Source organism: Moschus berezovskii, chromosome 23 (genome assembly GCF_049115385.1).
Source record: "Moschus berezovskii isolate FMDL1 chromosome 23, NW_MosBer_1.0, whole genome shotgun sequence".
In the NCBI taxonomy this organism is placed as follows: Eukaryota; Metazoa; Chordata; class Mammalia; order Artiodactyla; family Moschidae; genus Moschus; species Moschus berezovskii.
This window is the reverse complement of record NC_142482.1, coordinates 43109362-43125180: the sequence shown is the minus strand read 5'-3', so window position 1 is coordinate 43125180 and position 15819 is coordinate 43109362. Positions and strand designations below refer to the sequence as shown.

The window sequence follows — 15819 nt, the reverse complement described above, 5'->3', positions numbered from 1 at the left end:
AATTATTTAACCTTCCCTACAGGTTATGAGCTGTGTAACCGTATAACCTTACCTTTGTTTTCTACATCTGTAAAACTGGGTAATGACAGTAATGATGGAACTCTAATAAGGATTTAATTTAGCCATTGTAAACAAAGCGTTAGAACAGAGATAGGCTGAGAGAAGTGAAGTCGCTCAGTCGTGTCCAACTCTTTGCAACCCTGTGGACTGTAGCCCACCAGGCTCCTCCGTCCATGGGATTCTCTGTCCATGGGATTCTCCAGGCAAGAATACTGGCGTGGGTTGCCATTTCCTTCTCCAGGGGATCTTCCCGACCCAGGGATCGAACCCAGGTCTCCCACATTGCAGGCAGACGCTTTAACCTCTGAGCCACCAGGGAAGCCCCTAGACTGAGAGAAGTTGTGTATAAATGTGATTGTTTTCAATTGGTATTACTTTTTAAAGAACCTGTCTAGACTTGGCCACCTGATGCAAAGAACTGACTCATTGGAAAAGACCCTGATGCTGGGAAAGACTGAAGGCAGGAGGAGAAGGGGACAACAAAGGGTTAGATGGTTGGATAGCATCACTGATGCGATAGACATGAGTTTGAGTACACTCCTGGAATTGGTGATGGACAGGGAAGCCTGGTGTGCTGCAGTCCATGGGGTCACAAAGAGTCAGACACGACTGAGCAAATGAACTGAACTGAACTGAGACTTGAAATATTACCCTGAAGTTTCATTTTTCCTTCCAACACAGTATCAGCCACAACCATATGTATATATTAGAGAGGACTTTTTTTAAAAAATGCACAAAAGCTCCAGGAGTTGGTTATGGACAGGGAAGCCGGGCCTGCTGCAGTCCATGGGGTTGCAAAGAGTCGGACACGACTGAGTGACTGAACTGAACTGACTGATGGCATCTAACACAGTACAAGACATCAACTCATTCTGTTTTGGCATATGTGACATATTAAACGTGATGGTCCAAATATGTTCCTTTGTGTCCTCTCCTAAGGTACATGGACAGTCTCAGGCTTCTAGCTTTCCTGCAGCCAAGCCTGGGGTGCCTTTCAAATCTGCATACCAGCTTCCCATTGTTGTGTTAAATCTCCTGAAAACACTCATTGAGCAGTGACTTACATCTACTAGGACAACTGAAAAGGCTACCACTAAATCTGAAGTCTGAAAAATTCACCCTGACCTTTGATAGTCTTTATAACAAACCCAAATATTAGACTCCAACAGCATTAGCTGCAAACTTCAGCTTGTGGTGTAACATCACTCTGTGTACCTGGGAAAGAAAAACTCTTTTTGACTGAAGACCTTGCAACAGTCATTCAAAAGATACAGTCTATACATTAAACATCCCCATTTGTCTCCAGCCCCACCTTAGTCACTGCCCTAATATCAGTTCAGTTCAGTTCAGTCGCTCAGTCGTGTCCAACTCTCTGCGACCCCATGAATCACAGCACACCAGGCCTCCCTGTCCATCACCAACTCCCGGAGTTCACCCAAACTCACGTCCACAGAGTCGGTGTTGCCATCCAGCCATCTCATTCTCTGTCGTCCCCTTCTCCTCCCGCCCCCAAACTTTCCCAGCATCAGAGTCTTTTCCAGTGAGTCAACTCGTCGCATTAAGTGGCCAAAGTATTGCAGTTTCAGCTTTAGCATCAGTCCTTCCAATGAACACCCAGGATTGATCTCCTTTAGAATGGACTCGTTGGATCTCCTTGCAGTCCAAGGGACTCTCAAGAGTCTTCTCCAACACCACAGTTCAAAAGCATCAATTCTTCGGCGATCAGCTTTCTTCACAGTCTAACTGATGCTTAATGCAATGATATTAAAACGCCACCGTATATTAACGCATATATATGGAATTTAGAAAAATGGTAACCTAAACCCTGTATAAGAGACTGCAAAAGAGACATAGGCATTTAGAACAGTCTTTGGGACTCTGTGGGAGAGGGTGAAGGTGGAATGATTGGAGAGAATGGAATTGTAGCATGTATATTATCATAAGTGACCAGTCCAGGTTCGACGCATAAATTTTCCTCTGTTCATTTCTTTGCATTTGTGCTTTTTTAATAAAATTCTTTTTTAGAAATAAAAAAAAAAATAAAACGCCAGCACCCCCCTACCCCGTCCAAAGTGTTCAGTAAATTTTCTTCCACAAATTTGATTTTCTTGTTTAATTTTTAAATGTCTGCTGAATTTTAACTTCTAAAATGAGCAGAATTTGTGCAAGTAATGCCAAATGAAAAAGTAGTAAAGCTAGCATTTGAACTCAGGTAAACTAGCATCGAAATGCTGCCAACCTGCAGAGTATACCCTAAAAAGATTAACAAGGTTATGAATTCTAAAATGGCGCTAACTTTTTTTTCCTAGATACTGCAGTTGTTTTCTTGAGGGGCTCAAGTAAATTAAAGACATAGCCAAATCCATGTTCCTTGGCTGGGGAGGAGAAAGAACAGCCATTGTCCACTCTCTATCAGATACTGAGACAGTAATAGACACGTTTAAAATCCTTGGGTCAAGTGGTTAAAATCCTGAACAACTGCAGCAAGTATTTGCTAGAAGAGACAAAGGCAATGGGGCAGGAAAAAGTGCAATTACGTGGAGTACTTACAAGTAGTTTTGTTACAGCAGCGTTACAGTAGATATTTGGCTCACGGCAAGAGAAAGCAACGTGCACTAGCAGTATCAGAAAAGATTGTTTATTTTACACTGATCCGGGGCTTCCCTGGTGACTCAGATGGTAAAGAATCTGCCTGCAGTATAGGAGGCCCAGGTTCAATTCCTAGGTCAGGAAGATCTACCCGTGAAGGAAATGGCAACCCACTCCAGTATTCTTATCTAGAAAATTCTGTGGACTGAGGAGCCTGGTGGGCTACTGTCCATGGGGTCGCAAAGAGTTGGACAAGACTGAGCAATTAACAGACAGACAGAGAAGGCCCAGCAGAGTCACCTCCAAAGGCTGAGGACCTGACTCAGGGTTTGCCTGTTTTCTATACACACAAGCGATGGGGCGGGGCAAAACTTCCATGAAACTGAGGTGTTTCTTAAGCGGTGCCAATCAAGGATGAGAATGCGTAAGGTGTCTCCTGTTCTCAGTCAGGTCTGCAGTTTAAACCATCTTCTTTTGGTGCGATCTCTGGCGGTTGATTGATGCAATAAACAAGCCAGGTTACAAAAGCACTAAAATGCTAAACAGAGCATTACATGGAATATTTGCTGAATTTTCCTTCTCATTCCCTCTTGTTGATCCTCACGCTGCTTTAGCTGACTTAGGGATCATCTGCCTTAACTACTCAACAGGGAACCCTAAGGGAGCAGGGGTGATGACCGCTCTGGCTACTTCCTGTTGGAACAGGGGTGTAGACTCTCCTCAAGGTTCCCCACTGGAATCATCTATTGTTGTATAGTGGTAAGTCCTCATCATCATTTGGAGCTTTATGGTTTCTAAGTGAAAAATGGGTTATTGCATTGAGAATACAAGGGCCTAGAGAGAGGGCTAAAAGGAGCATCAGAACTGGGACGCATTAAGGGGCGTATCTAAGTCCAGAGTGAACTGAATAACCAACTTCCTTTCCCTACCTGAACTTTTAGGTCATCAATCAACTTAAGGTTTCTTTTGAGGACCCACAGGCTTTCTTCCTTAGCTGAGGTATTTACATAAAAGCCACAGGACTCCTTGAGCATGGGGCACAATCCCCCTTGTGTTGTAATCATATCTAGTCCCCGGCAGTTTTGTAGTACTACCTGAGCTAAGGAATCTAGACTTTTTTGTTGTTCTTCTATCATTGCCACTGTAGACTTCCAAGATTCTTGTATTAGAACGGTTAGCTTGAGTACTGATCTTTCTAGCAGGGGTATTCCTGCAAACCAGAAAAATCCTTAAAATACAGGGTCCAACACCAGGTCTTTCCAGGATGGGGTTATCGTGGGCATACCCTTCCCAGTCATTCCGTTTTACCCTGGGCTGAGGGTTTGCAGGTGATAATGCTTGCTCTAGAAAGAATCCTAGGTTTACAGTGTTTCCAGAGACTGCCATTTCTTGCGAATTTTAGAACTGTAAACTTGGTATGGCAAACACTTTTCTGTTGGCAGGGAAGGATTCCCCACAACCAGTTTCTGCAAAGAAAATTAAACCCGGTTCCTAGTAGCAGGACACCGGTAGTGGGCCCTTGGATCCAGGCCTTAGTATAGGTAATTTGTATAAACAGGTCTTGGGATTTTATGAATGGGTCCCAACTGTCATATGCACTATGGCCCTTTGGTCTGTTGCTGAAGAAAAATTCATCTGAACAGAGTGGATTATATTTGGTCTCAGAGCTATTATGGGTATGGGATGGGCTTTGACACACTAGGGTTTGAAATATCAATTGAATCAGTGAAGGGGGGCCTCGACTAAGGTTCTGTTGGTAATAATAAGGATCCTGTGTCTTGGCCAATAGCAATACATTCTCCTGATCCTGGTACAGAACTGTTAAGGTACAAAAGTCTCATTGTACCATTTAGTTGCATTTTTGGCTAAGCCTCCCTATGTAAAATTATGTCCCCTACAGTCAGGGGTATAATATACCTCATAATCTTCATCACCAAAGGGTTCCCATTGTAAATCTGTTTGGTCAAAGGATAAGGTGTTATTGGGTTCAGGAAACCTACTTCTTCAACTTCTTCTGAGCATATGTTTTGAAAACACAGAGATAAGTTCCCCTTCAGTACAGCCCCATGGGCGGAAAGCTCTCCTAGTCTCTCCTTGTTTCCAATGAGGGCGAGGCCTACCTCCTACCCCTGTCCTCTTGTTACACAAAATGGAGGGGAAATCTGCTTAGGGAAGAAGACAGATTAATGATGTCTTCCATAGAGGCTGGGTAGGCCAGGAAGGCAACTGTCGGCTCTTCATATTTTATGTCCTCTAGTAAACAAGCCCGACATTAGGTGCAATTTGCTAAGACCACCATTTGGGTCACCACTGGGACCCAAGGGTGAAAGAGTTTTCCATCATTCAGGTGAGTTGCAAATATTTGTATTAGGATACACCACATATTTAGGGTCTATATGCAGTTGATGGTGATGAAGCATCTAACCAGAGAGAGGAAGAAAATTGCCAGTAAAAGCCTTTTATCCCAATGCCAATTGACTGGAGCCGTTGTCGTTAACCCTGTGGTGAAAATGAAAGCTAAGAGCGCACAGCCAGAGAGGAACAGAGGGTGACAGTGCCGGAGCATCACATGAAAGAACTCCTCAGCCTCTCCTTGGAAAATAGGTGCTCTTTCTTCTGGCGTGGGGCCTTTCTTTCTGGTTGGGCTACTAGGACCTTACACTTTCCCTTACTTATGGCGAGAACCGAACCCATGGAGGCCTCAACTGAGCAGTTTTCAAACAACCATTGGTCAATATATGGGAACTGGTCTGGCTGGCTAGGGTCTTCAGTTATGACTCTATACACTGCTCGGTCAGTGGGCACATCTAACGTGCCCTCTGAGGGCCATCCGACCCCAATGGTGGGCCACTCTAGGGTGCACAAAGTGCACAATTTTCCAGAACTCAGTATTACACCATAATCCCCAGAGAATCCTTCCTTACTATTTTAAACCATACACTCTAGTTTGAATTGGAACTACCCATTATGTGAGTTCCCATCCTGGAATGGTGTCCCACAATAAACAAAAATGCTGTCGCCAATCTGGTGGTTCCCTTTATGGGGACATTGGGTGCCTCTTAGCTATAGCAGGCCAGTATATAAACCCCTGTTCATTCTCCTCCTCTTGTCAGTATAATAAACCCCTCACAGACCCGCACTGAGGGACAATTTCCCATAGGACCTGACGCTACCCTGAGCCGTGTGAGGTCACCAAGAAACAGCAGGTTAGGACCCACTCAGCCTCCGTAGCTATTGCCGTGGAGAACGGTCACTCACACAGATAGACATACAGTGCTAGCACACCAGACACTTGATGCAGAGACTTCCCTATCCTGGGCAGCACTCCATGCTGCGGGAGGCCATCAGTCTCCCCTTCCGCCTTCAAGGTGGGCCTGAACTCAGTCCTGGGTCCCTGGGGACACTCACCCCATCAGACGTCTGGCCCTGGTCCTGGCAAAATTTTCTGAATCCTCCGCAGGAGCCTGCTTGAACGCGGCAGCGGCCTGCTACTACCGGCCCGACGAGGGTCAGCGTGCAGTGACATCACTGGTGGCGTGCAGTGACACCACTGGTGGCGTGCCATCCTTCCCATCGCGGGGGCCCGAGATAGCGGAGCTTCCGTCAGTTCTCGACAACGGTGGCACAAGGGGCCAGCGCGGCTGTCGGTTTCCCGGCCAATACACCAAAATGCTACGTCAGTGTTACAGCAGATATGTGGCTCACAGGAAGACAAGCAACACGCACTCGGAGGATTAGAAAGTGAAAGTTGCTCAGTCGTGTCCGACTCTTTGCGACCGACCCCACGGACTATACAGTCCATGGAATTCTCTAGACCAGAATACTGGAGTAAGTAGCCTTTCCCTTCTCCAGGGGATCTTCCCAGCCCAGGGATCGAACCCAGGTCTCCCGCATTGCAGGAGGATTCATTACCAGCTGAGTCACAAGGGAAATCCAAGAAAAATGAAAGTCGCTCAGTCGTGTGCGACTATTTACGATCCCATGGACTGTGTAGGACCAGGGCTAGTCCAGGCCAGAATATTGGACTTGGTGCTCGTTTCCTTTTCCAGGAGAATCTTTCCAACCCAGGTCTACCCGCATTGAAGGTGGATTCTTTACTAGCTGAACCACCAGGGAAGCCCAAGAATACTGGAGTGGGTAGCCTACACCTTCTCCAGGGGACCTTCCGGACCCAGGAATCGAATCGGGGTCTTTTGCATTGCAGGCGGATTCTTTACCAACTGAGCTACCAGGGAAGCCCCAGATCAGAAAAGTTATTTCACAGCAGTGAGGGCCTAGCGAAATCATCTCCAAATGCAGAGCACCCAACTCAGGACTCAGGGTTTGCCCGTCTTCTATACAAGCTGTGGCAAGGGAGAGGTGGGGGCGGGGGGCAGTGCAGAGGTTTCATGGAAATGCGGTGTTTCTTAAGAGGAGCTAGGCAATGAAGAGAACGCGTCATGTATCCTGTTCTCAGTCAGGTCTGCAGCTTAAACTATTCTCTTTCAGCGCCATCTCTGGCAGTTGGTTGACACACAAACAAGACGGGTTATAGAAGCCAAGGTGCTAATCCGAGCATTACATGGGGGACTTACCAGTTCCTTCTCAGATTCATAAAATTATGTAAAACTAGACCTGGAGAACTAACTGGAATGCGAATACAGTTAGATCCTTGTCTCACACAACTCCAGGGTTTACTTGGCTGCGGGAGTTGGAAGAGGATGGTGGGGTGGAGTTCCGCTCTGCTCCAGCTTTGTTGGGAGTAGGAGTAACCCTAATCCTTTGTGGTACAACCCTTGTTTGATGTTGTGGGTGGCTCTGAAAAGAGCCTTTGGGTTTAAGATTGGCACTCAAATGGAGAACAAGTTTACGCCCTCTCCCCGCGGATGCGGCGGGCGAGCTGGATGTCCTTGGGCATGATGGTGACGCGCTTGGCGTGGATGGCACACAGGTTGGTGTCCTCGAAGAGCCCCACCAGGTAGGCCTCGCACGCCTCCTGCAGCGCCATCACGGCCGAGCTCTGGAAGCGCAGGTCGGTCTTGAAGTCCTGCGCGATCTCGCGCACCAGGCGCTGGAACGGCAGCTTGCGGATCAGCAGCTCCGTGGATTTCTGGTAGCGGCGGATCTCGCGCAGAGCCACCGTGCCGGGCCGGTAGCGGTGCGGCTTCTTCACGCCGCCGGTGGCCGGCGCGCTCTTCCGGGCCGCTTTAGTGGCCAGCTGTTTGCGCGGCGCCTTGCCGCCAGTGGACTTCCGAGCAGTCTGCTTAGTACGAGCCATGACAAAGAAGGAACGCGTACTGCTTCTCCAAACGCCAGCGAGACACAGGCAGCCGCCCTCCTTTTATACAGCCAGGCGAACAACTATTGGACCCAGGAACATTCAAAAATACCCGCGCCTTGCCCCGATTGGTCCATTTCTCTGCCTGGCTGCCCGGAAGAATCAAGAGCTGCTTTCCGGTTGGTGAATGAACCTGCCCTTTTACTATACCATCTCCAATGGCCTGACTTCATTTTATCTACCCTTTCACTTCTAAACTATACAGGAAAGTAATTACAAAGCCACACGGACACTGCCGATAGATTTTTTTAAGTACAATCACCAAAGATTATTTTGGAAGTGCTTAGAAAGAGTGGACTACATCCAAACGACACTCCGATTTTATCGGGTGTAATACGAACATTGTGGACAATCAAAATGTTTTTGAAGTGTCAATGATCTGTAACTTACTCTCAATTGTTTCAGCATAACATGTTTTTATAAAGTGGAATCTAGATGCAGAGGGTTTGGGTGTTCCATTACATCAACAAAAAATGTTAAGGTTGAGTTCAGCACCGTTCTCTAGTAAAGTCTTACTCTCCAGTGGCGAAAACATGTCACACGTCACCACTGGAATTAAAAGAAATACTGTTTGACTAGAAACTGATTCAACTCAGTTTAACCGGCCAATTTAAACTCGTGTGACTTTTCTGTTAAAAATTCCTCGCAAACATTTTGATTGGAGATAAGTTTCCCTCGGGTAGTAAGAAAAACCACTTTCTAGTTGTGATTTTTGGCCTGATGTTACAACCTTCAAATGGGCACGATTAAAAAGTATAACAGCTCTGTAAATGGAGAAAGTAAGTGGCTCTGAAAAGAGCCTTTGTATCTATCGACTTTTCCTGGGTAACTGAAAGTAAAAGTGCCGTGGGAACGAGGACACTTTACTTGCCCTTGGCCTTGTGGTGGCTCTCAGTCTTCTTGGGCAGCAACACAGCCTGGATGTTGGGCAGCACACCTCCTTGAGCGATGGTCACACGTCCCAGCAGCTTGTTAAGCTCTTCATCGTTGCGGATGGCCAGCTGCAAGTGGCGCGGGATGATGCGAGTCTTCTTGTTGTCGCGCGCCGCGTTTCCTGCCAGCTCTAGGATCTCGGCCGTCAGGTACTCCAGCACTGCTGCCAGGTACACCGGTGCGCCGGCCCCGACACGCTCGGAGTAATTGCCTTTTCGGAGAAGGCGATGCACGCGGCCCACGGGAAACTGGAGCCCAGCACGGGAAGAGCGGGTCTTGGCTTTAGCGCGAGCCTTACCACCCTGTTTACCACGGCCTGACATATCTCCTAGATCAGGAAGCAAAATATTTCACCAGGAAAACGAGACAAAAAATAAGTAAAACCAACGCGAAAGAAGTATTTATACTAACTGAAGGTAGGCTTGTGCTAGCCTCCCATTGGCTAACATTAAATAACCAATGGGAGAGCAGAACCTGCATCCTTAATTTGCATACAAAACTTCTGTCTGGTGACTAAAACTTTCTGAAAAAGTACTAATAAAAGTTTATACTAAGTAGGCGTTAGTTGTGTACTCTTCCCATTGGTTACTATGTTGAACCTATGGGAAATCGCATCCTGCATCCTTCATTTGCATGCAAGACTTTCTCATCCAGTCCGATGGACTTTTAATAGTAGTAATAATGAAGTTATTTGGTTCTCTCAAAACGTCTGTTCTTAAAAGAAGGAGGAGTGGCTATTTTCATTATTCTGAATTTTATTGGAATTGTGACTCATAATTTTTAGGAAGGAATAAATGCAGAATAATTCGTAAAGATAATATTTAAAAGACATTAGTATCCTCAGTGTTTCTTTATCTCCTCTAACTCTTTAACAGGGAAAACGAAGAAGAGGAAATAATAGTTTTTTATCTTGGCCCAAGACTTAAAACTATCTGAACAGTAAAAAGTTCCGTTTCATTCAACTTACCTATGAGGCCTTCCAGGATCACCTGGGAGGCTTGTAGAGACCTGTCCTCATTTGAGAGATCGTGAAACAGAGACGCAGTTTGTTTGCCTTGGCTAAATAACACTGAGTTGAATGGGACTAAGGATTCCAAACTCCTGGCTGGAAACTGTCATCATTCCCCAGTGCCACTCCCAGCGTTCCCACCTTCCCTTTTTTCTCACTTGGCTCCCACACGCAGGACACTACTTCAGAAAACCCCATCATCGTGCATATCTTACTGGACTTCTTCCTGTTAGAGTACTAAAAACTGCAGCACATAAGTCTCCCGACTCCTAAGAAATGAGAGAACAAACAACACCCATAGCATATAAATACTCAAAATGAGATTACAGTATATACTGTAATATACAATATTCATATTAGTACAGTCTTCGGTCTTAAGCTTTCAAGTCAAGGAACCTAAAATTGAGAAGTTGCGAAGTGAAATCTTGCCACTTCTTTCTTATAATTGTCCATGAAATAGAAATAGACGGGGCCCAGATGGATGTGGACTATCATTTCAGGAAATTTTGAGAACTCGAGCCTGTAAGTCTACTAACTCCTAAGCAAGATAATAAAAGGAAAAGGAACCTGGTTAGGAAAAAATTGCTCCTAAACCAATTCTGTCAGAGAACTTTGTTTTGATCCAGGAAACCAAGAAGAGTTTCTTTTTTACCTTCCCTCAAGTCTTCTGACTCCTATGACATTTTCTCAGCAATATTCACTTCCTTTTTATTATTTATTATCTTCACCATGAACAACAGCAATACACATCAGTAACACTGGCCATGTCTGAAATGTTTCAAAACCCATAAGGGAGTTGTAAAAAGATAGATGCTACCTCAAAGACTTCATACTATTTTGAAAAGGATGGGGTAGAGGAGGCAGGGGGTTGTAAACCTGAAGTTTAAGTAGTAGAGCATAGTCTGCATCTAAAACTGAAAGTATTAAACAATAAATATTATAAGAGCCCAGGGAGAAGAAAAATCACTGTGAATCAGAAGGATCAAGAGAATTTAAGAGAATCGTACATTCAGCATTTATTCACATTTATCTGCTGAGCAGTGTTAAATGCCTGTGTTTCCTCTACCTTTCTAGGTTCTTCAAACTGATATAAGAATTAAACTGGTATGAGACTGATTTAACAGGGAAAAGTCAAATTTAGTTTCATTTGGGGGTTGGATGAAATAAAAATTAGATCCAAGGACAAGTTGCACAGTTGAGGCTTGTTATGCCATCTCAGATTAGGGGTTAGGGGCTTGGGACTTCAAAGGGTAGGAAGGCAATTCACAGTAAAATGAAAAAAGACAAATGTTTTGTAAACAAATGTTTGCTGGGCCAAACAGAAAGAGTGAGACTTTAAAAGAATTTTAATTAACAATTGGCCATGTCTACAGTCCTGGTTCAAATTATACTGTAGTTACCTAAGGTCATAACTACCTTCCTCAAACAGGTTTGCTTACAGCTATAGACAGCATGCTTTTAGTGATTATGATAACAAAAGCCACAAAAGCAAAAGTTAAAGTCACAGTTCCAACATGGTGGAAGACTTTGCCTCTTCCCTGTCACACTTTAAAGTGTAAAGTTGGTAGCTCATGAGAATTAACCAGGGAGATGTATGAATTTTACTTTTGACTTCTCATCATTCCTCTACTATAATTTTGAAGGCTAGCCTGAAGTCCAGTCATATAACTGATTTTCTTTTTTTGCTTGTTAAAGATCAGCCACGTATTTATTTGTACAGATGTCAGAAGGGCCTACCTTTGAGATTAAGAGGCCTAGGCATTGGTTTGGGCTTGCATTTAGGGATATCAGTTCAGTTGTTCAGTAGTGTCTGACTCTTTGTGACCCCATAGACAAAAACACGCCAGGCCTCCCTGTCCATCACTAACTCCTGGAGTTTACATAAACTCATGTCAGTTGAGTCAGTGACGCCATCCAACCATCTCATCCTCTCTCATCCTTCTCCTCCTGCCCTCAATCTTTCCCACCATCAGGGTCTTTTCAAATGAGTCAGCTCTACACATCAGGTGGCCAATGTATTGGAGTTTCAGCTTCAACATCAGTCCTTCCAGTGAAAACCCAGGACCGATCTCCTTTAGGATGGACTCGTTGGATCTCCTTGCAGTCCAAGGGACTCTCAAGAGTCTTCTCCAACATAACAGTTCAAAAGCATCAATTCTTCTGCACTCAGTTTTCTTTATACTCCAAATATCACATCCTTGCATGACTACTGGAAAAACCATAGCCTTGACTAGATGGACCTTTGTTGGCAAAGTAATGTCTCTCCATTTTAATATGCTGTCTAGGTTGGTCATAACTTTCGTTCCAAGCAGTTAGTGTCCTTTAATTTCATGGCTGCAATCAGCATCTGCAGTGATTTTTGGAACCCCCCTACCCCTCAATAAAGTCAGCCACTGTTTCCACTGTTTGCCCATCTATTTCCCATGAAGTGATTGGGACCAGATGCCATGATCTTAGTTTTCTGAATGTTGAGTTTTAAGCCAACTTTTTGACTCTCCTCTTTCACATTCATCAAGATGCTCTTTAGTTTTGCTTCACTTTCTGCCATAAGGGTGGTGTCATCTGCATATCTGAGGTGATTGATATTTCTCCCAGCAATCTTGATTCCAGCTTGTGCTTCTTCCAGCCCAGTGTTCCTCATGATGCACTCTGCATATAAGTTAAATAAGCAGGGTGATAATATATAGTCTTGAGATACTCCTTTTCCTATTTGGAACCAGTCTGTTGTTCCATGTCCAGCTCTAACTGTTGCTTCCTGAACTGCATACAGGTTTCTCAAGAGGCAGTCAGGTAGACTGGTATTCCCATCTCTTTCAGAATTTATTTCTGTGATCAGAATTTATTTCTAACCCTAACCCTAGTTTATTGTGATCCACACAGTCAAAGGCTTTGGCATAGTCAATAAAGCAGATGCTTTTCTGGAACTCTTGCTTTTTCGATGATCCAGCAGATGTTGGCAATTTGATCTCTGGTTCTCTGCCTTTTCTGAATCCAGCTTGAACATCTGGAAGTTCACAGTTCACGTATTGCTGAAGCGTGGTTTGGAGAATGTTGAGCATTACTTTGCTATCGTGTGAGATGAGTGCAATTGTGTGGTAGTTTGAGCATTCTTTGGCATTGCCTTTCTTTGGGATTGGAATGAAAACTGACCTTTTCCAGTCCGGTTGCTGCTGAATTTTCCAAATTTACTGGCATATTGAGCACAGCACTTTCACAGCATCATCTTTCAGGATTTGAAATAGCTCATCTGAAATTCCATCACCTCCACTAGCTTTGTTCGTAGTGATGCTTCTTAAGGCCCACTTGACTTTACATTCCAGGATGTCTGGCTCTAGGTGAATGATCACACCATCGAGATTATCTTGGTCATGAAGATCTTTTTTGTATAGTTCTTTTGTGTATTCTTGCCACCTCTTCTTAATATCTTCTGCTTCTGTTAGGTCCATACCATTTCTGTCCTTTATTGAGCCCATCTTTGCATGAAATGTTTCCTCAGTATCTCTAATTATCTTGAAGAGCTCTCTAGTCTTTTCCCATTCTATTATTTTCCTCTATTTCTTTGCACTGATCACTGAGGAATACTTTCTTATCTCTCCTTGCTGTTCTTTGGAACTCTGCATTCAAATGGGTATATCTTTCCTTTTCTCCTTTGCTTTTTGCTTCTCTTCTTTTCACAGCTATTTGTAAGGCCTTCTCAGAGAGCCATTTTACTTTTTTGCATTTCTTTTTCTTGGGGATGGTCTTGATCCCTGTCTCCTGTACAATGTCACAAACTTCCATCCATAGTTCATCAGGCACTCTATCAGATCTAGTCCCTTAAATCTATTTCTCACTTCCACTGCATAATCATAAAGAATTTTATTTAGGTCATACCTGAATGGTCTAGTGGTTTTCCCTACTTTCTTCAATATAAGTCTGAATTTGGCAATGAGGAGTTCATGATCTGAGCCACAGTCAGCTCCCAGTCTTGTTTTTGCTGACTGTATATAGTTCTTTAAAGTATCAACTATTAAGAAGAAAGGAGGGGGCAAGGAGAAGGAAGACAGAAGCAAGCAAGCAGTCAAATAATAAGAAGTTCTACCCCAGGAGATGATTTTGAAGAGGCTAAGATTATACAGCCACCAAGATCTCATCCCTCCAGAGAGCAATTCTTAAACTGCAGCTTGAGTTCAATCTTATTTTTTTTTCTTCCCCAGAGATGAGAGGAGGGGGTTACAATCTAAAAATCAAGAATTTTAACTTCTAAGACAAACTTCTGTTTCACAACTATGTTTTGTGTATGCTGAGACAGGAAAGTCTTCTCATATAGCAGTCACCTAATTTGTGTAGCATCTGGGAAAAGGTCATTTAACTTCAAAGTTTCAAAGTAGTCTTTTTGAGAAATTCTACTTCGAGTTTTTATTTCCTTATCCAAACACACTGATGTATGTCACCTAAATATGGTGCTCATAAACCAAAGGAAAAGACTTTCCCCCACCTTTTTAACATGCAGTGAACCGCTGACTTTTTGTGGCTCTTCCTCTCATCCAGCCCCACTGACTCCTTTTCCACAACCAAGGCCCTTCCTATTAGGATTATTTTTGGAGCAGTGTGTTCCTTTAAAAATTTTCCCAAGAAAAATTAGCACACCTTCCTCTCCACCTGGGGCCCTCGACACCAGATGGTGAGGGCAGTAAATTCAAACCATTTTCCCCTGCTCGAGTTGGGTGTTCCACACTTTCAACCCCTTCTAGTGCCATCCCAAGAAGGTAAATGACCCAGGAAACTGGAACCCAGATATCAGGAATGCAAGACAAATGGAAACAGCTTTACATTGCCTGTTTCCATCACTAAATAATTGTAATGAGAAATTAGAAAACCTCATTTCAACCATGTGCAGAGTTTGAGTTTATACTCTACAAAAGTGTCCGCGGTTTACTAAAGGAACGACAGGTGATTTTGCTTAGTTTCCCCAATACCAGAGTTCAAGCTCAGGGAGAAAGCCCCACTGACTTTCCTTCCCCGCAACCTACCCTGAAAAGGCAACCTGCATAACGATGCGCTGAGGATCGGGACTCTGAAATCCCCCAACCACTTCCTTACCCCGGAGGAAAACTCTAATCACCATCAAAAATTTTTAAGAGGCTTCGTGGAGAAGAGTGAGCATTTCCAAGCATCTGGATGCTTAGTCCATGGGAAACGGGAAGCTGTGTCATTTGGGGAATGTCTCTTTAATGCCAAGAGACCTTTCAATTAGCTAGTGGTTCTGGCTCCAAAATTGCTTCAACTATTTAACCCCACTAGAGTAGATGCTTCAATGTAATCAATAGGACAGATTTGCATTTACCCCGTGAGAAAATGGCAGTTACAGTCCTTCGTCAATAAAGTGGGTGGCTCTGAAAAGAGCCTTTGGATTAAGTGCCTATGAAGGCACTCATTTGGAGCTGGTGTATTTAGTGACGGCCTTGGTTCCCTCAGAGACAGCATGCTTTGCCAGCTCCCCAGGCAGCAGGAGACGCACAGCAGTCTGGATCTCCCTGGATGTGATAGTCGAGCGCTTGTTGTAATGCGCCAGGCGTGACGCCTCGCCTGCGATGCGCTCGAAAATATCGTTCACGAAGGAGTTCATGATACCCATGGCTTTAGATGAGATGCCAGTATCTGGATGGACCTGCTTCAGAACCTTGTACACATAAATAGAGTAGCTCTCTTTACGACTGCGCTTGCGCTTTCTGCCATCTTTCTTCTGCGCCTTAGTGATGGCTTTCTTAGAGCCTTTTTTAGGAGCCGGAGCAGATTTAGACGGCTCAGGCATTGTTTTGCCGTGAAACTTCTAGCAATACCCTAAAAGAACTGAGGTAAACAGTGTGAGGTCAAAGACCATTTATTTATAGTGCTTCAATGTAAATAAGGAATCGAGAATTCTCACTTT

The 15819-nt window shown here is 44.3% G+C and overlaps 3 protein-coding genes across 5 annotated transcripts; all 3 read right to left on the bottom strand.

The window, feature by feature from the left end:
- Nucleotides 1-97: 97 nt before the first annotated feature.
- On the bottom strand, nt 98-7922 carry LOC148774199 (histone H3.1). Of its 2 annotated transcripts, none has more exons than XM_088831493.1 (2): nt 6058-7922; nt 98-389 (listed from the first exon to the last, which is right to left on the bottom strand). In XM_088831493.1, the coding sequence occupies exon 1, from the start codon at nt 7904-7906 to the stop codon at nt 7496-7498; it is 411 nt and encodes a 136-aa protein (XP_088687619.1). In that variant the 5' UTR covers nt 7907-7922; the 3' UTR covers nt 98-389; nt 6058-7495. The 2 variants fall into 2 exon arrangements, with proteins under 2 accessions (XP_088687619.1, XP_088687620.1); XM_088831494.1 differs by having other exon boundaries at nt 7224-7922.
- LOC148774198 (histone H2A type 1-B) lies at nt 98-9286 on the bottom strand. 2 transcript variants are annotated; one of them, XM_088831496.1, is made up of 2 exons: nt 8838-9286; nt 98-389 (listed from the first exon to the last, which is right to left on the bottom strand). In XM_088831496.1, the coding sequence occupies exons 1-2, from the start codon at nt 9220-9222 to the stop codon at nt 385-387; spliced, it is 390 nt and encodes a 129-aa protein (XP_088687622.1). In that variant the 5' UTR covers nt 9223-9286; the 3' UTR covers nt 98-384. The 2 variants fall into 2 exon arrangements, with proteins under 2 accessions (XP_088687622.1, XP_088687621.1); XM_088831495.1 differs by lacking the exon at nt 98-389 and having other exon boundaries at nt 7963-9286.
- Nucleotides 9287-15321: 6035 nt separating this feature from the next.
- LOC129543749 (histone H2B type 1-B-like) lies at nt 15322-15726 on the bottom strand. The gene has a single exon (XM_055407040.1). It carries the CDS (start codon nt 15700-15702, stop codon nt 15322-15324), a length of 381 nt encoding a protein of 126 aa, XP_055263015.1. The 5' UTR covers nt 15703-15726.
- Between the last annotated feature and the right edge of the window lie 93 nt (nt 15727-15819).